General features: G+C 43.2%; 1 protein-coding gene across 2 annotated transcripts in view; it reads left to right on the plus strand.

Annotated features, from left to right (window-relative positions):
* The first annotated feature begins 98 nt into the window (after positions 1–98).
* Positions 99–20525, plus strand: part of KIF15 (kinesin family member 15) — a 55612-nt gene continuing 35185 nt past the window's right edge. For both annotated transcript variants that reach the window (XM_029070960.1, XM_029070961.2), the window contains exons 1-14: positions 99–135; positions 8304–8346; positions 8975–9158; positions 9785–9861; positions 10792–10829; positions 11165–11262; positions 11603–11782; positions 13620–13829; positions 15555–15680; positions 16432–16554; positions 16987–17107; positions 19437–19513; positions 19751–19960; positions 20271–20448. In XM_029070960.1, coding sequence (XP_028926793.1) covers positions 117–135; positions 8304–8346; positions 8975–9158; positions 9785–9861; positions 10792–10829; positions 11165–11262; positions 11603–11782; positions 13620–13829; positions 15555–15680; positions 16432–16554; positions 16987–17107; positions 19437–19513; positions 19751–19960; positions 20271–20448 — 1684 coding nt within the window. In that variant the 5' untranslated portion in view covers positions 99–116. The remainder of the gene's footprint in view (positions 136–8303; positions 8347–8974; positions 9159–9784; positions 9862–10791; positions 10830–11164; positions 11263–11602; positions 11783–13619; positions 13830–15554; positions 15681–16431; positions 16555–16986; positions 17108–19436; positions 19514–19750; positions 19961–20270; positions 20449–20525) is intronic.

Here is a 20525-nt window from a genome sequence, read left to right on the forward strand (position 1 = left end):
TGGCGGCGCCCGGCCCGGCTTCACCCGCACTTCCGCCCTTCCGTCCGCCCACTTCCGGTCCCTCCGCGCCAAATTCAAACGGACCGCCATTTTGGGGGAGCGCCGCGGGAGCGGCCATGGCGCCCGGGCTCCGAGGTGAGTCGGCGGCCCCTGCGCCTCCTCTCCTTTTCCAAACCTTTGCGGACCCGCAGTGGCTCTCCCGGACTCCTGCCCTGCAAGGGGGGAAGCCCTCCATGCGGCTCCAACACTGCCCTAAGCGCTGCGTTAGCTGCAATTATATTGTGGACAGTGGGTCGGCGCTCACTCTGAGCTAAGCGCTGAGTTGGGTGCAATCATGTGGGCAGTGGGGCGGTGCTCACTCTGAGCTAAGCGCTGAGTTGGGTGCAATAATGTGGACAGTGGGGCGGTGCTCACTCTGAGCTAAGCGCTGAGTTGGGTGCAATCATGTGGGTAGTGGGGCGGTGCTCACTCTGAGCTAAGCGCTGAGTTGGGTGCAATAATGTGGACAGTGGGGCGGTGCTCACTCTGAGCTAAGCGCTGAGTTGGGTGCAATAATGTGGACAGTGGGGCGGTGCTCACTCTGAGCTAAGCGCTAAGTTGGGTGCAATCATGTGGACAGTGGGGCGGTGCTCACTCTGAGCTAAGCGCTGAGTTGGGTGCAATCATGTGGGTAGTGGGTGAGCGCTCACTATGAGCTAAGCGCTAAATTGGGTGCAATAATAATGTGGGCAGTGGGGCGGTGCTCACTATGAGCTAAGCGCTGAGTTGGGTGCAATAATGTGGGTAGTGGGGCGGTGCTCACTCTGAGCTAAGCGCTGAGTTGGGTGCAATAATGTGGACAGTGGGGCGGTGCTCACTCTGAGCTAAGCGCTAAGTTGGGTGCAATAATAATGTGGGTAGTGGGGCGGTGCTCACTCTGAGCTAAGCGCTGAGTTGGGTGCAATAATGTGGGTAGTGGGTGAGCGCTCACTATGAGCTAAGCGCTAAATTGGGTGCAATAATAATGTGGGCAGTGGGGCGGTGCTCACTATGAGCTAAGCGCTGAGTTGGGTGCAATAATGTGGGCAGTGGGGCGATGCTCACTATGAGCTAAGCGCTGAGTTGGGTGCAATAATGTGGGTAGTGGGTGAGCGCTCACTATGAGCTAAGCGCTGAGTTGGGTGCAATAATGTGGGTAGTGGGTGAGCGCTCACTATGAGCTAAGCGCTAAATTGGGTGCAATAATAATGTGGGCAGTGGGGCGGTGCTCACTATGAGCTAAGCGCTGAGTTGGGTGCAATAATGTGGGCAGTGGGGCGATGCTCACTATGAGCTAAGCGCTGAGTTGGGTGCAATAGTATGGGTAATGGGTCGGCGCTGACTATGAGCTAAGCGCTGTTAGGTAGAGTTGATAGTGATGTTGGTATTGGGTAAGCGCTTGCTATGGGCCAAGCACTGTCCTGAGCGCTGCGTTAGCTGCAATTATATCGTGGACAGTGGGTCGGTGCTCACTATGAGCTAAGCGCTGCGTTAGCTGCAATTATATCGTGGACAGTGGGTCGGCGCTCACTATGAGCTAAGCGCTGAATTAGGCACAACGATAATGATGTTGGTATTGGGTAAGAGCTCGCTATGGGGCAAACACTGTTCTAAGCGCTGGGTTAGTTACAATAATAATGTGGGTAGTGGGGCAGCGCTCACTATGAGCTAAGCGCTGAGTTAGGGACAGTACTGTTGGCATTGGGTAAGCGCTCAAACTATGAGCTAAGCGCTGAGTTAGGCACAACAATATTGATGTTGGCATTGGTTAAGAGCACGCTATAGGCCCAGCGCTGGGTTAGGTACAATAATGTCGGTGTTGGGTAAGTGCTCACTATGAGCTAAGCGCTGAGTTAGGTACAGTAGAGAAGCAGCGTGGCTCAGTGGAAAGAGCCTGGGCTTTGGAGTCAGAGGTCATGAGTTCGAATCCCGGCTCGGCCCCTTGTCAGCTGTGTGGCTGTGGGCGAGGCACTTCACTTCTCTGGGCCTCAGTTGCCTCATCTGTAAAATGGGGATGAAGACTGTGAGCCCCACGTGGGACATCCTGATTCCCCTGTGTCTACCCCAGCGCTTAGAACAGTGCTCGGCACATAGTAAGCGCTTAAATGACATTATTATTATTATTACAATAATAATGATGTTGGTATTAGGTAAGTGCTCACTGTGGGCCAAGCGCTGGGTTCGGTAAAATAGCGTCGGTACTGGGTAAGCGCTCGCTATGAACTAAGCGTACAAAAATGATTGGTATTGGGTAAGCGCTCGCTATGGGCCAAGCACTGTTCTAAACGCTGGGTTACTTACAATAATAATAATAACAATGTTGGTGTTTGTTAGGCGCTTACTCTGGGCGAAGCACTGTTCTAAGCGCCGGGGGAGATGCAAGGTAGTCAGGCGGTTCCCCCATGGGGGCTCCCGGTCTCGATCCCCATTTTACAGATGAGGGAACTGAGGTCCGGAGAAGTGAAGTGACTGGCCCAAGGTCACGCTGCAGGCAGGTGGGGGAGGCGGGATTAGAACCCACCACCTCTGACAACCGAGGCCGGGCTCTTTCCAACCAAGCTGCCTCTCTAAAATGATGGTATTTGTTAAGCGCTTACTATGTGTTAAGCGCTGTTCTGTCAGAGCAGGGGGGTTCAAAATGCACCGTTGTGGGTGTATGCATGCATAATTTAATAATGTTGGTATTTGTTAAGCGCTTACTATGTGCCGAGCACCGTTCTAAGAGCTGGGGTAGACACAGGGGAATCGGGTTGTCCCACATGAGGCTCACAGTCTTAATCCCCATTTTACAGATGAGGGAACTGAGGCCCAGAGAAGTGAAGTGACTAGCCCACAATCACACAGCCGACAAGTGGCAGAGCTCAGATTCGAACTCATGACCTCTGACTCCCAAGCCCGTGCTCTTTCCACTGAGCCACGCTGCTTCTCTCCATATATATGCATATATAATATGCATTTTCATTCATTCATTCAATATTTATTGAGCACTTCCTGTGTGCAGAGCACTGTACTAAGCGCTTGGACTGTACAATTACATACGAACACGCATGTTTACGTAAATGCACCGATTCCCTCATCTATAAAATGGGGATTAAAACCGTGAGCCCCATGGGGGACGTGGACTGCGTCCCAACTGGCAATCTTGTATCCGCCCCAGCGCTTAGCACAGTGTCTGGCACGTAACAGAACCTTAGGGAATACCATGTATGCGCCATCCGGTGCAGCATGAGCGCGGGCCTGAGAGTCAGAAGGCCATGGGTTCTAATCCAGGCCACTTGTCGGCTGTGGGACCTTGGGGAAGTCACGTCACTTCTCTGGGCCTCAGTTTCCTCCTCTGCGAAATGGGGGATTGAGACGGTGAGCCCCACGGGGGACAGGGGACTGTGGTCCAAGCTGAATTGCTTGTATCCATTCCAGCGCTTAGCACAGTGCCGGGCACATAGTAAGCGCTGCAGGGTAGCTCAGTGGAAAGAGCCCGGGCTTTGGAGTCAGAGGTCATGGGTTCGAAGTCACTTGTCAGCTGTGTGACTGTGGGCAAGTCACTTTGCTTCTCTGGGCCTCAGTTCCCTCATCTGTAAAATGGGGAAGAAGACTGTGAGCCCCCCCGTGGGACAACCTGATTACCCTGTGTCTACCCCGGCACTTAGAACAGTGCTCGGCACGTAGTAAGCGCTTAACAAATACCAAAATTGTTATTAACAAATACCATTATTATTATAGGCAGCAATCGATGTCTGTCTTGGTCTCCGGGAGGGTGGTGGGGGGAGTAGGGATCCAATCTAAATTCATTGATTATTAAATTCATTCAATCCCATTTATTGAGTGCTTATTGTGGGCAGAGCACTGTACTAAGCGCTTGGGAAAACACAACACCCAGCGGAGCGCCGGTGACCGAAAGGGCTTAAAAGGATGTCGTTTGAGGAGGAAGAAGATGGAGATCCGTATATTCGTTTTCACGTCCTGGGGATTTTTCACCCCTGGTTTAACCGATCAATCGATCAATTGCATTTATTGAGCGCTCGCTTTGTGCAGAGACCTGTACTAAGCGCTAGGGGAGAGTATTATTATAAATCATGTTTATTGAGCACTGACTGTGCAAAGCACTATACTAAGCGCTTAGCGCAAGATTAGCATCCCTTCCAGGTGTTTCCCATCTCGGCAGCGTGGCCTGGTGGAAAGAGCCCGGGCTAGGGAGTCAGGAGTCGTGGGTTCTAATCCCGCCTCCACCGCTTGTCAGCTGTGTGACTGTGGGCAAGTCACTTCACTTCTCTGTGCCTCCGTGACCTCATCTGGAAAATGGGGATCATCATTGTTATTTAAAATGGTATTTAAGGGCTTAGCAAGTGTCAGGCACTCTTCTAAGTGCCGGGCTAGGTCAAGCAGCGTGGCCTAGCGGATAGAGCACGGCCTGGGAGTCAGAAGGTCATACTAATAATAATAATGTTGGTATTTGTTAAGCGCTTACTATGTGCAGAGCACTGTTCTAAGCCCTAGGGGAGATACAGGGTAATCAGGTTGTCCCACGTGAGGCTCGCAGTCCTCATCCCCGTTTTACAGATGAGGTAACTGAGGCCCAGAGAAGTGAAGTGACTTGCCCACAGTCACACAGCTGACAAGGGGCAGAGCCGGGATTCGAACCCATGACCGCTGACTCCCAAGCCCGGGCTCTTTCCACTAAGCCACGCTGCTTCTCTACGGGAACTGTGTCCACCCTGTATCTACCCCAGGGCTTAGGACAGTGCCTTGCGCATTGTAAGCGCTGAACAAATACCACAGATAGTTCTTATTATTACTAGGTCACGAGGTAGGACGCAGTCCACATCTCACACGGGGCGCACGGTCTTGATCCCCATTTTACAGATGAAGTAACCGAGGCACAGAGAGGTGAAATCACTTGCCACGGTCACACAGCAGACTTGTGGTAGATCTGGGATTAGAACCCAGGTCCTTTTGACTCCCAGGCTCATGCTCTATCCATCAGGCCACGCTGCTTCTACCTCAGGGCTTTCAAAGGTTTTGAAAAACTAAAGGTTTAAAGCAATTCGTGGCCTGCTGGGTGGGAAGAGAGGTGACCTGTTTTTATTTAAAAGGGTGATTTCGCCCTTCATTCTGAGGCAGATATTGCTATTGCATGAAAATAAACCGTATGGCCCTGCCTGGACAACAAACTATTTAAATTAGTTGGGGTTTGGGTCAAATTGGTGTTTTTTAATGCCTTAAATTGGGTCGCTGGCAATTCCCAAATATAGTAAGGTTGATAGAGATATATTAATTAAGAGAAGCAGCGTGGCTCAGTGGAAAGAGCACGGGCTTGGGAGTCAGAGGTCATGGGTTCAAATTCCGGCTCTGCCCCTTGTCAGCTGTGTGACTGTGGGCAAGTCGCTTCTCTGTGCCTCAGTTCCCTCATCTGTAAAATGGGGATTAAGATTGTGAGCCTCATGTGGGACCACCTGATTGCCCTGTATCTACCCCAGCGCTTAGAACAGGGCTCTGCACATAGTAAGCGCTTAACAAATACCCCCCCCCCAAAAAAAATTAGATGACACAGTGCTGTACACCTTAAGGTGGGGTTGGTCTAAATGATTCCCAAAGTTGGAAAAATCTATCCCCATATGTGCGGAAGTTTCAGGCAGGTAGTGGTGTGCGGGAGAGCCCTCCGTGCAAGCTTATCTCATTTCTGCTCTAGCTTGGTAGTTGTATTCTTAAATAATTTCGTCTTAAAAATAAATGGCGTTATAGGGATTATTGTCCACCGGCAAGTTATGGGGTGTGGGTAGGTGGATCGAAGATGCTAGCCTGGCCGACACTTTTCTGTACAGATTCCGTTAGTATTCTGTCCACCATCTGTAGAATCCATTACACCCAAGTCACTATTTTTCCTGTATTAAATATTGTAAAATGGCGAGAGAACTCACAACCTGTGCAGTAGAGTAAAGGTGAAGCAGAGCCTGGGAAGCATATCAATCAGCGGGACTTACTGAATGCTTACTGTGTAGCAAACGCTTGGGAGAGTAATAATAATGATGGTATTTGATAAGCGCTTACTATGTGCCGAACATTGTTCTAACCACCGAGTACAATGCACCTTGCCCAACATCAAACGCGCGGGCACGACCGTTCCTTCATACGTCGACTCTAAATGTGCCCACTTGTAGATGATAGCGTGGCTCAGTGGAAAGAGCCTGGGCTTGGGAGTCAGAGGTCATGGGTTCGAATCCCAGCTCCGCCGCTTGTCAGCTGTGTGACTTTGGGCAAGTCACTTAACTTCTCCGGGCCTCAGTTCCCTCATCTGTAAAATGGGGATTAAGACTGTGAGCCCCACGTGGGACCACCTGCTCACCTTGTATCCCCCCAGCGCTTAGAACAGTGCTCTGCACATAGTAAGCGCTTAACAAATGCCAACATTATTATTAGACTGTGAGCCCGTTGGGTAGGGATTGTCTCTATCTGTTGCCAAATTGTATTTTCCAAGCGCTTGGTACAGTGCTCTGCACACGTTAATCGCCGAATAAATACGATGGCATGAATGAAATGAATTTATTTCCTATGGGAACTATTCTTGGTATAGCTTTTATTTTTTTTGCCAAAAAGAAAACGTAATTTTTTTTTTTGACCAGTTAAGACTGCCACTGGGTTATAGGAGTACTTTGATTTTATGAAATATAGATCAGGTAATGAAACCACTTCCTCTAGCAGAATGAACCGTGCACCCAGTTCTCCTAAAGTATGAGTTGTATTCTTGCAAATTGTCATATGGAGGAAAACCTGCACAGTGGTAGTCATGCTGCCTGAGGCCATGTGGATGTGTTAGAGTTGTTTCTTTCGACACCAAGGCATCCTGTATCCCAGTAGGTTTGTGTTGTCGGGCTCACATCTCTAATTCCATAGCAATATCCTAGCCGAAACACATGGTATGGCAGAAGAGGGTACTGTATACTCTTTCTCACTCTTATTACTTGGGGAACCATCGTAGTTTGGGGCAAAAATGTTTTTTCTCTTCTTTGCAGTTAGATGCTGTTTTAGGAGACCATTTTTTTTTCCAGGAGAAAAGATGGTGTGAAGAAGAGAAGCAATTCACTTTTAGAGCTGAAAAGAAACTTGCATTCACTTTAAGGTTCTAGTTCTAAGTATAAACAAGAATTTCATTAGCTTACTGGGACTAGAAAAATTTATACAGTAGCTCCCCTCATAATAGTGATTCTCAACTGTGGGCTACTGTCCACCTTTCCACTCTTCTCCTGTGTGACCTTGGGCAAGCCACTTAACTTCTCTGTGTCTTATTTACCTCATCTGTAAAATGGGGATTATTCAATAGTATTTATTGAGTGCTTACTATGTGCAGAGCACTGTACTAAGCGCTTGGAATGTACAAATCGCTAACAGAGACAGTCCCTGCCCTTTGACGGGCTTACAGTTTAATCGGGGGAGACGGACAGACAAGAACAATAGCAATAAAATAATAGCAATAAATAGAATCAAGACTAATAGATTAAGACTGTGAGCCCCACTTGGGACATCATGATTACCTTGCATCTACCCCAGTGCTTAGAACAGTACTTGGCACATAGTAAGTGCTTGGCAAATACCATTATTTTATTAATAATTCACACTTGGAATTTTAATATTGACATTTTTGCTATGGGAAAAGTTTCTTGTATAGGTTTGCCCCTCTTTTGGCAGAGCTTATTTCCCATCTTAGGCCTTAAATCGTGTAGCTGGTGCACCTGAGAAAGTTGAGCTTAGTTCTTAAAGTTTAGGTGAAATCATTTAAAATCAGGGTTTTGAGATTTTTGTTTTTGTGTTGACTAAAATAAAGACTTTGAGTCTCTACTCTGGTTTTGTGCTACTAAGTCACAAAACCAATATTTTCTATTGCCATAGTCCCCTTAATAGCTTATTCCATAACTGGTTTGGGATGGTGATGAAGATAAAATAGCTGAGAGGATTGCAATAACGTATCTCTCAAAGAACCCGAAACTCCTTTGGTGTTACTGTGTAGCATGGCTTAGTGAATAGCCTGCGTGTCCGAAGGACCTGGGTTCTAATCCTGGTTCCACCACATGTCTGCTTGTGACGTTGGGCAAGTCACTTCACTTCTGAGCCTCAATAAAATGGGGGTTAAGACTGTGAGCCCCTTGCGGGACAGGGACTGCGTCCAACCTGATTAACTTGTATCTATCCCACCGCTTAGAACAGTGTTTGGGACGTAGTAAGCCCTTAACGAGTACCGTAGTTACCGTAATTATTACAGATTTACCAATGCACTTCCTTGTTTGATTTTCCAGCTGGCTTGCGTGATGCAGCTGTTCAAAATTCCAACTCATCGAGGTAAGAAAAAATGTGATGATTGTTTTTGATGTGGCTCTGCTTTTCCCAGGGGGGAGCTGGGGGGGTGAGCCGCTAAGAGTTCTTTGTGGCTCTGCAGTGAGGATCAACCTGCTGCTGCTTCTGAAATCTGAAATTCCAGGCCCTGGCTGCCCCCACAGAGCTTGGCAGTTTGAGAGTGAGGGAGTGACGCAGAAGCTGCGATGCAGGAGATGGTAAAAACCGAAATGCCTCTCGAGGATGGCTGATGTCTGTTCTCGCGAATTAAGCCCTGGCCTGGCTTTGCCTCCAACTTGTTTGATCTGTGCACTTTCCAACCCTTCAGATGCAATTTCCCCAGTGGTGTCCAAGACTAAATGAGGATTGCTTGGGGCTCCTTTCGAGCCCTCCGGTGGTTTATTCTATGCACTTAGTGTAGAGAAAACCCTCAAGAAACCGGGATGGTATGAAGGCGAGCATTTGGGTCTGAATCCTGATGTGGAGAGATTGGAAGTTTGCTTTGTACATGAGGTGACTGATGGAGACCATTGATGATGAGATGGGCTTGTACCATGCTCAGGGGCTAGCGTGCTCTCTTGTCCAGTGACTCTCTTGATCGTTAATGAAATTTTCACGGTTTTGTGGCTTTTAGTAATGAGGGTGATGCCATCAAGGTGTTTGTGCGAGTGCGCCCCCCGTCAGAGGGATCTGGCTTGCCCGATGGAGAGCCGGGGCTGTGCTTGTCCGTCCTGTCATCGAAAACCCTCCGTCTGAATTCCAAACCCGAACCCAAGATCTTCACGTTTGATCATGTTGCAAATATGGACACCACCCAGGTAACAAAATATCTGTAATAACTTTTCGCTTGTCAAATGGCAAACCTCTTACGTGTGCTTGATCGCAAAAAAAAAAAAAACCCTCCATATTTTTGCTATCGGCTAAGCAAATTTTAGGTTTCTTGTGCTGAATTTTGGAGGTTTTCACAAAAGGGCAGTCAATCGTGTCAAAGCGTGCTTTTGGATCGACTATGATGGCAGATTTAGAGAACATTCTTCAGGCGAACTGGTCTGCCTAGATACAGCTCACCGGGTTGTTGGAAGAGTTGCTGTCGGACGGTGCCAATCTTCCTTAATGTGGGACTCTGCAAGAATGCTTCGCCCACATTAAAGGAGAACTGGATCATAACCCACTCTTGATTATCCATGATAGCAAGGGCAAAGGCAGCATGCATAAACAAAGCCTAGATCACAGACTCAGAAAGAATTTAATCTAGATCAAGGGTTTCTAATTTATTGGTCGGTCTTTTCTTTTTTGTCCCCTCCTCAAACTGAAAATACCACCATTTCTTTTATGCGATTTACTATACCAAGTATCTATACGTTTTTGGTTTTATTTTAGAAATGATATTTTTTAATATACAATTTTTATGAGCTCACGTCATTCTTTGGTCCCATTTATACAGGAATCTGTGTTCTCAAGTGTGGCCAAAAGCATCGTTGAATCGTGTATGAACGGCTATAATGGAACCATCTTTGCATAGTAAGTTAAATTTAGTTCCCATTAGCTGCAGTGTAAAAAAACACTTGGAGCGTAAATGTGATTTCAAATGGCAAACACTAGATAAGGCGATCGTACCATTTGTTCAGAGAGAAACCTAACCTCGTTTTCGACTTAAACTCTGAATTATGATTTAAAGTGATTTACATTGCATTCAACATCCCTAAATTTCAAGTGACTATCCACTGCTAAGGCATCACTTTATTTGGAATTTAATATCCCGTGAGCCTTACGGCAGAGAGTCAGCATTTCACTATAGAAACTAATCTTTATAATTAGAATACTATCACTAATGAAAGTGCAAAGTAATTTCTTTTATTATACTTATTAAAAATATGGTGATGATAAAATCCATCCTTGGGCAATAAGCCAGGTAATTATTTTCTAATGTTAATTTTTAGACTGACAATGACTGCTGTAGAGGATATGTTGAGTAGAAGATTTTTTAAAATTCATTTCAGATGAAATAATAGCTGTAGGTGCCATATTTTTGAAACGTTAATTGTAAAGTTTAGCTTGAGTGTATAAACGTCTTTTTAAAATTGCTTCCATTTGAATTTGTTTCACTAAATCTTAGGAAGATATCATAGGTAGTGTTTAGGCTTTAGGAGTGCTAAAGAATAGGTAATTACTGCTTGATCTGACTCAAATCAGTTTTTCCTGCAATTGAAGATTAAAAGATGGAAACCAAACTGTTTTGGTATCTTCAGAACAGTGGGGGGAAAGATGTTTAAAAGGAGAGATGGATTGTAGTAGTCATATAAAGACATGATTATTCAGAAGGAATGAAAATTGATCCATCTGAAAATATGAAAACATTTTTGCACTTTTTTTAAAGAAAAAGCTTCAATTTTGTTATGGAAGAGAAAGCTCATGCAAACTTATGAACTCTTATTTGACTTTTTTTCTTAGTGGACAGACTGGATCAGGAAAAACATTTACTATGATGGGTGAGAAATGCATTTATTTGATTATTTTAATTTATACATTTGCAAGTGAATTGAGAAAATCAATAAATATCAATGTGCCATTTTTTCTCAGGGTCACGGAGGTCTGTGTCTTAAATTTGCTCTTGTGGATGGATTGCTTTTAAGGTTATACAGCATTTTCTTAGATTTTAAATTTGTGGTTTTCCCAAAGCAATGTGGAAAAACATCCAAATTTTCGTTTTCTTTCTTAGGCTCTTTTTCTAACATGCTGCTAGGTACAGTTATGTAAGAATAGCCAAATGACTGCATTTCTAAACTTCCATTTATCTAATAATTATCTATTTCAATTTCTTTAGGGCCAGCTGAATCTGATAATTTCACTCATAATTTAAGAGGAGTAATTCCCCGGAGTTTTGAATATTTGTTTTTTTTAATTGATCGTGAAAAAGAGAAGGTAAAATTCCTTTTCAGGGTATTTAGTTTTGGTTAATTGGTTAATGGGACAATGAGTCAAATTTGGGGAATGGTGCTTCAGTTTTACTTTGTTGTTCTATAGACATATTATTTGTCAGACAGTGTAAAATTTTGTGACTTGTATTAGTTGATATGCTCTGTGGTACCCAAGAGATTTATTATGTACAAATTCTCTGGCACCTTAAATTGTGTTACAGTGTAACATCCAGTACATTAACTTTGTGCCTTATAAAGCAAGTGAAAGATGGATACCATGAAAACCAGTATATTGGAGGAAAGCTAATGCATCTAAATGAAAATTATTATTTTGTGTTTTACAGGCTGGAGCTGGAAAGAGTTTTCTCTGCAAGTGCTCATTCATTGAAATTTACAATGAGCAGATATTTGATCTGCTGGATTCTGCTTCGACTGGATTGTTTCTGCGGGAGCACATCAAGAAGGGAGTCTTCGTTGTTGGTGCTGTGGAGCAAGTGTTAACCTCAGCTGCTGAAGCTTACCAGGTTACTTTTCTTGAGCCCCGTCATGTTTGAGCGACATGCCGGCCAGTCGGTGGACACTGATGACACTATGGTGCCAAAGATAAAAGTCCAGAAAGTATTTGGTAAAGGTGTAAAATGGGCCGTGCATGTGAAAGAGAGGAAGAATTATGCCTTTGACTCACAGTTTTCCTATTAAAGGAGAGAAAATCTGGTTTTAAAAACTTTGCAGAAGCTTATACCTCTCCTTGCCACTGCTACTGAAGCATCACTCAACCACATCTCTTCCTCACTTCAGAATCTTCCACTAGCTCCCCGTGTCTCTTCACATCAAATAAAAACTTCTCACAGTTAACTTGAAGGCTCTCCACTGTCTGGCCCCGCTTTACCTATCTGCTCTCCTCTCCCACACTTCCCCAACTGGATCGACCTTGTTCCCCCTCAAACTGCCTCTTGGCTGTTCTTGCTCTGCACTCCCGCCAGTTTCCATTGCCTCGCTCCCACTGTTACCTCAGTTTATAACTCCCTCCCCACATAAGAACACAGCTCTTCTCTACATTCAAATCTCCTAAAATCCCACCTCCCAAAACTTTTCCCTGTTAATATTCCACCACTGTGAGCCGTAGCCTCCTTTCGGCCAACTCGAATTTATTCACACCTTCCTTGCACTTATATTGTCATGGGGTTTTTTTCTTTGTGACCTGTAGTTGTAAATATTGGGTTCATCTCCTGCGGTAGTGTGAGCTCTCCGTAGGCTGGGGGTCTGTCGCTTTAGTTATGTACTTCCCAAGCTCTCAGTACAGTGAAACTCATCAAGTGGGTACTCCACAGATGCTACTACTAAAAATTATGAGCCCTGGTTCTCCTGGTGTCTCAGTTTACTCCCCAATAATATGAAACATTTGGGGATTAAGTGCATCAGGAAGCAGCATGGCCTAGTGGAAAAAGCACGGGCCTAGGAGTCGGGGGACCTGGTTTCTAGTCCCAGCTCCACCACTTGCCTACCGTGACCTTGGGCAAATCACTTCTCTGTGTCTGTTTCTTCAGCTTTAAAATGAGGAGTCGATGCTCATTCTCCTTCCTCTTTAGACCGAGAGCCTCAGGTGGGACAGGGGTTGTGATTGACATGATGAACTTGTACCTACCCCAGTGCTTAGAACAGTTCTTGACACATAGTAAGCACTGAAATAGCATAATTACGATTATTATTATTATCGCTGCATGCACAGTGAAGATGGCAGCGATCTGGAAAAGTACCTGAGTTTATTAACAGGAAGTAAACTCAGGCACTGAGAGAATCAGGTTCCATATATTTTCATCCTTGCTACCTAATAGTCCAGATGCCAGTATTTCCTTTCAGAAGGATTTTTCTCTGTGCTTTTTTATCCCACTGTTCTCTGCCCAAACTCTTCATAATCATTTGGGTAAATAAGAAAGTGGTTTATTTCGTCTGTATATATGAGGAAGGTGGTCTAGTCATTTGAGGCCCAAATTTTAGTGTGACTGTCCTAATTGAGTTGGCATAAGTATCAGTGTGTTCCTCCAAAAAAGTCTAGTATTATCCCTGCATTCTATTCTATTTCCTGAAAAGGGAAAGGATTTGAGAAAAACTACAGTCTTTAGACTTTACCAGTGAATTGTAAACTCGTTGTAGGCAAGGAATGGGCCCGTTATAGTGTTAAATTCTTCCAAAATGTCTTGTTAGAGAAACCTTCACTTTTTTCTACTGTTTCAAAAGGACATCTTAAATAAAGACAGTTTTCCTTTTTGAATCCATTGCATCCTCCTATTAAATCATTCAGGAATTGTTTAACAGCATGTATTTCAGAGCTTGCATTTTGACAATTTACCATCTCCTCAGGTGCTCTCCAGAGGTTGGAGAAATCGCCGTGTGGCATCTACCTCGATGAACAGAGAGTCCTCTCGGTCTCATGCTGTCTTTACAATTACCGTTGAGTCGATGGAAAAGAGCAATGAAATTGTTAACATTCGCTCATCACAGCTTAACTTGGTGGACTTGGCAGGTTCTGAAAGACAAAAGGATACACACACAGAAGGAGTGAGACTGAAGGTGAGTAGGTGTGAGCTCACTGTGGGCTGGGAATGTGTCAATGTATTGTACTCTCCCAAGCATTTAGTAAAGTGCTTTGCACACTGTTAAGCACTCAATAAATACAATTGAGTGGTATAAGTGAGTAACCAACTCCAATGGAACAATTACAAATGTGAAGTGAAGAAATTTCTTTCAACTGGATTTCTGGGTTTGAAAAAAAAGTATGTTAATAATAATTATGATATTTGTGAAGCGCTTACCTTGTGCCAAGCATTGTTCTAAGTACTGAAGTATTTACAAGCTAATCACCTCGTCCCACGTGGCGCTCACAGTCTTAATCCCCATTTTACAGATGAGATAACTGAAGCACAGAGAAGTGAAATGGCTTGCCTAAGGTCACAAAGCAGACAAGCAAGGGAGCCGGGATTAGAACCTACGTCCTGTGACTCTCAACCCCGGGCTGTTTCCACTCATCAGTCAGTAGTGTTTATTGAGCAGCACTTTGTGTGTACAGAGTATTACACTAAGTCCTGGGCAGAGTATAATATAACAGAGTTGGTAGACGGGTTCCTTGCCCACAAGGAGCTTACAGTCTAGAGTGTACCTATAGTTTAATAAAATTACATGTTTTTGGGGGGAGTGGGGAGACGCTGCGAGAAATTTTCAAATAAATAGTATATGGTAGGTGATCTTTACTTTGCCCTGGCTTTTCAGTGCTCTGTTGTCTGCTGTGTGACCTTGGGCAGTCACTTCTCTGAACCTCAGTTTCCTCATCTATAAAATGGGGATTAAAACTGTAAGCCCCATGTGGGACAGGGACTGTGTCCAACCCGATTTGTTTATAACCACCCCAGCTCTCAGTACAGTGTCTGGCACATAGTAAGCGCTTAACAAATACCATTATTATTATTATTATTAATAAACAATGTGCCAGCAAACATCACTTGGGTATTTTGTTGTTTTAACGCAGGAGGTCCTGGAAGCCCATGGATGCTTGGGAGTACCTTAAGACTTCCACAAATTTGGGGTGGCCTTGAGGAACCTAAGCCCTGTGTGGGCAGGGATTGTCTATTGCTGAATTGTACTTTTCAAGTGCTTAATACAGTGCTCTGCACACAGTAAGCGTTCAATAAATACAACCGACTGAATGAATGAATAATCCAGACCAGGGTACAGGAGGAGTAGGGAGCCCAGTGTAGGTCAGTTTGGTTTCTGATTTAGGGATCCCTCCACTTCTGGCCCCTATAATACTCTAGTGGATTCTAGGAGGGTAGGATCCTCAATTTGCCACTTTGGCCATTTTCTAGCTCCAACCACCACCCAATCCCATTGGATTCCTTCACTTCATCTGAGTGGATAAGGTGGATGGAAAACTCTTCCTCATGGGGCCTTGGGATGGGAACAAAAGGAACCTCTGATACCCGGCCTAAGAGCCCAATAATGGTGACATCAGCCTTTCTTTTTTCCCCACTGTCGGGGGTCAAGAAGAAAGACTGCCATCTTGGTTCCAGTCACAAGGAATGGGATAGAGTGGACTAGCTAGGGCTGCTTGCCTTGCCCAAAAAACTAAGAGGGCAGTTCGATGGCTCCCTGCTCACCCTCATGGAGTCGTTCCTTATGCTCTATAATCAATCAACTTAATTTTATCAGTACAAGTTATCTCTTCTGTTGTTTGAATCAAGAGTTGGCCCTAGTCGTGTGCTACTGAAGTCCCATGATTGCTATTTTTCTTTCATCTTTTAGGAAGCAGGTAATATAAACCGGTCATTAAGCTGCCTGGGCCAAGTGATTACAGCACTGGTTGATGTGGGTAATGGAAAACAAAGACACGTTTGCTACAGGGACTCCAAGCTTACATTCTTACTTCGGGTAATGTAAAGCATCTGATTTTTCAGAGCTTAGTTTTAAAACTCACAACTAAATTTGGTAATATAAGGGAGAAAACTTTCAAAGGATATGAGCTTATTCTTGATACTAAAAGAACACATTTTCCCTGGAACAATGAAATTTCCCTGGCAATAAAAAATCTCCCTGAATTTTAAGATATTTCCTCAAGTCAAGTCATTTGTATTTATATAGAAGAGCTTAAAACTTGCCAATCTTGGCAGATTTTTAAAAATTGAAATAAACTATAGATATCCTTTCCACTCTAGAGGCATATAATGAAGTTGTGTTGTAAAATGTCTTAATTTACTCTAAATTGTTTTTTTTAAAGATGAGAATTGTTTGGATTTTCATCAGCTCCAAATTATCATCTTAAATTACAAGACTCAATTCCGTCTTCAAAGAGTTCTGTCAATGTTAAATTATTTAATGCGAGTCACTAAAAAGAAAGTTTCAGAATCAGTCTCTGTCTCTCCTCAATCCCACAATGAGCACGAAATGATTGTATGTTCCCTCTTTAAAAACATTTTTGTTTTAAAGATTAAGTAAATCAACATTTTGGTAGATTCTCAAGTAGTTTGGGTAATTATTTTGACTCAGACCAGCTGAAATTGAGTTGTCTTTGAACATTTGTATAGTTCTGCGGGTGCTTTTGATTTACATGTCTGTGTTTTTTGATATTTAATTAAAACCATGCCACATTCTTATCATCCCCAATGTTTATATGGTTACACAGGATTCTCTTGGAGGTAATGCGAAGACATCCATAATTGCAAATGTCCATCCCGGTTCAAAGTGTTTTGGAGAAACCCTATCTACCCTTCATTTTGCTCAAAGAGCGAAGCTAATTAAAAACAAGGTAAAGATGTGACTTTTTTTTTCAGTGATCATCCTGGGAAAGTACTTATGCAGAGAAAGTGTTATTAGTATGCTAAACGAAATTTTTGAATTACTGAATGACACTTTATGGAATGTTTTGCTGTTCCCTGGGTTTCCAACTCACCCCTCCACCCCAGCTCAGGAAAGGAGTAACTTGCCTTTAGTTTGGACCTGGACGGGCTTTGGTGTGTTCAAGTGTAGGTTAAACTTCCTCTGCCTTAGGTGACATTCAGAGATTGAACCCCTTCAAATTATGCTACCAGATATAGCCAGAACTTTGTTCCTTTACCTTAAATGAGGAATTCTTTCAGTCGTTTGGTTAGGGATCCCGTTACAAGCTAATGTGAACCTAAACTTGTCTAATGCAAATTGCCTTTTCAATATTCCCATTTGAAAAATAATTTTCCACAAGGCTGTAGTAAATGAAGACTCTCAAGGGAATGTGAGCCAGCTTCAGGCAGAAGTAAAAAAGCTCAAAGAGCAGCTTGCTACCTTCACTTCAGGACAGACGCACACCAAGACTTTGAGCACAGGTAAGAAAAATGAAGTGGACTTTTGTATTCTGCATTTTAAATTTAGGATTAGTGTTGAAACTTCCTAGCACCATATAACAATGAGGTCCTTCAGACTTCTAAGTACTTTTATATTTAGGATATCATACATATTATGCCCATTTATTAAGAATTAAAACATTTGCATATAGTGGTACTAGTAGTTAACATAATCAACTGTGGCTTCGTTTTCTTAATACAATAAAACTTCAGTGATTCCAACTAAAGGTGGAAATTCAGAGTGAAAAGTCTGAACTTTGGAAGAATTTTTAAATTTACTCTTATGAAAATATTTTGAGTATGTACCTCTGGGTGTGTCAGCCCCTGTGTATGTCTACATGTAATTTTTTTGAACATCTTAGTTTTATCACGCTGGTGTGTCTGTTGGTTTAAATCATTCTCTAACCTCCTCTTCAAATGTTTTGTAGCTGAAACTGCTGGATTGATAGGAGGTACTCTGCGTTCTCCAGAGAACTTCCCCCTGCCTCAGCATATTATGCTATTGGTTGTTATTGTGGTATTAAAACACTTACCATGTGTCAAGAACTGTTCTGAACCCTGGGGTAGATACAAGTCCCTTTTCCCACATGGGGCTCACAGTCTAAGTAAGCTGGGGAACAGGCATTCCCCATTTTTCAGGCGAGGAAGCTGAAACTCAGAGAAGTGAAGTAACTTGCCCAGGTCACACAGCAAGCAGTTGGCAGAGCCGGGTTTAGAATCCAGATGTTCTAACTCCCAGGCCCGCCCTCCTTCCAGTAGATCACACTGCTGGTTGACAGACTTTACTGTAAATCAGAAATTTTTCATGGTAGAGTAAAACCTGTTTTCCTTTGTGGAGTCTACAGAGGAAGCAGGGGTATTCACCCCTGAATTATTGTAAATTCTCAGATTAGTGGGGTTGGAATTAGAGGTTTTACTGTATTTTGAGATGCTTTGTCATTCCCTAAAAACATCCCCCAACTCCATGGGGATGATTGATCACAACACTCCCAGCCTCGCTTACCTAGATCTGACTCATTTCCAAAAAGGGCTGGAAAAAACACGAAAGGATGTCTTTCTGGTCTGTAGTTCTTGGCTATGTAATAAATAAATAAAATATTTGTTAAGCATTTACTATGTGCCAGGCACTGTACTAAGCGCTGAAATTGGGTTGACACCATCCCTGTCCCACATAGGGCACACAATCTTAATCCCCATTTTACAGATGAGGTACCTGGGGCACAGAGAAGTGAAGCGACTTGTCCAAGATCACACAGCCAACCAGTGGAGGAGCCAGAATTAGAACCCAAGTCCTTCTGACTCCCAGGCCTGTGCTCTATCCATTAGGCCAGGCTGCTTCTCCCCTTCCGGTCTCCAATTCCCAGTTTTTTGTCATCATGCTCAAAATGAAAAGTTGGCACCTATGTCCAAAAGTTCTTTTTATAGCATTTACACGCTCTCATTCTGGCGTTCTAAAATTGAATCTGAGGTTGAAAAGTTAATTTAGTATCGAAGGCAGTTTTAAAAATCAATTCTTCGGTTACTTAGAGGTGGGGAAAGATTGCTTCCTGAATTTAAGCTACTCTCCTAATATCATTGTGGTTCGGTATTGCCTGTCCGTGTTAACCTCCTAAAGTGGATAGGTTGTGGATAAAACCATAACCTATAGTGGATAAAATGTGTTGAATTGGAAAATTGTTTTTTTTTTCCCCAGAGTAAATGTTGACCTAGCTTCCAAGTCTTGATATTTTCCATCATATTTAGATGTTAGATTGTAAGATCCATGAGAACAGGGGTCATGTCTACCAAGTGTATTATATTCCACCAAGGGCTTAGCACAGTGCTCTGCCCAAAGTAAGCAAAATACCATTGATTAATTGATATTTTAAAAATATCCTCTAAAAGAAAATTGTTGGAATCAAGGAATTGTTGGAATAGCTATCTCATCCTGTAGCCCCATAACCATTTCCCAGCTAGTAGGTTTCATGAATTCTCGTAATACAAAAACAGAGATAGAGTTCATTCGATTTCTTGAAAACCACTGACTGATTTTTCAGACTTTATGTATATGTTCATTTGAAAGGATAATATTAGTGAGATACAGACGTTGAGATGACTTAGGGAATAGGTCTCGCTATCCTTAGGAGGGTCCTATATTAGTTTTGCAAAGTAAGATAGAAGGAACTTGTCTTCATGGCATAGTTCTATGTGGAAGGAGTTGGAAAGGCATTATCAAACATTTTAGAAATTTTTTACTAGTTGGAGGAGACATCTGTCACGTTTTGGAAGTATGAAAGGAAATATTTTCTCATTTTCAACTTTTTCTGTTAAGATGAAGAAAGCACTGATTATAGGAGTGAATTCCTCGAGGCAATGTTGTTCTTCAAGAAATTTGAAAGTGAAAAAAAGGTAGGAAACTGACTTTTCAGTGATTAAATCAAAGATATGTGGGCAATTTTCTTTTTTTAATTGTTTCTTAATTTGTAATGGTCATCTTTCTAAAAGAAAAAGAAGTGTTGGAAGTTGTGAAATAAATGCTTTTATGACTGTCACCGGCATTTAAGATGTTTAGTCACCTTATCACTGATAAAAAAAAGAGGGCCTGATATTGCTATCACTAACCTAATTATCGTTCTTTATTTTTAGACTTTGATGGAAAAAGTTGCTCAATTAGAAGATCTTAGTATCAAAAAGGAGAAGTTCATTCAGTCCAACAAGATGATTGTTAAATTCCGGGAGGATCACATTGTGCGTCTAGAGAAGCTACAGAAGGAAGCTCGGGGCAGCTTCTTGCCTGAAGAACAGGATGAGCTGCTCTCAGAATTAAGGGAGGAAATAAGAACCCTGAGAGAACAAGTGAGGTCCTTTCCGATCATATACTAAAACTCCAAGCTCTGTGAAATTGCCAACACTTTTCCTTACTTGACCCTGACCCCTCACCCCTACAGTTAAATAAAATAGAATCTTTACCTCTGAAGAGGTAATCTGACCTCTGAAGAGGCTCTAGTCCAACGTATACATGGAGTGAATTCCTCTGGATGATCTCTCTTTTTTTTTAATACATCTTTGAGGCCTTTTAAATAGATTTTATTTCAGAAATTCAGTTTAGGAATTTTACACTGAAACAGTGACGAACACACACATTTCTGTCAATTCTCCTGTCCAGATGGAGCAGCACCCCCGAGTTGCGAAGTACGCCATGGAAAATCATTCGCTCAGGGAGGAGAACAAACGGCTTCGTTCCTTACAGTCTGTGAAAAAGGCCCAAGAAATTGATGCTCAGACCATCTCCCAACTGGAAAATGCTTTCTTGGAAATTATGGGCTCAGAGAAAAATCGTGAAGGTAAATAAATACACTAAGAAATTTCAAAAATCACTGCTCAAGGAATCTGTTAACATGCTTTTGCTTGACATGAAGGT

Source organism: Ornithorhynchus anatinus, chromosome 8, assembly GCF_004115215.2.
Source record: "Ornithorhynchus anatinus isolate Pmale09 chromosome 8, mOrnAna1.pri.v4, whole genome shotgun sequence".
NCBI classification, from domain to species: Eukaryota; Metazoa; Chordata; class Mammalia; order Monotremata; family Ornithorhynchidae; genus Ornithorhynchus; species Ornithorhynchus anatinus.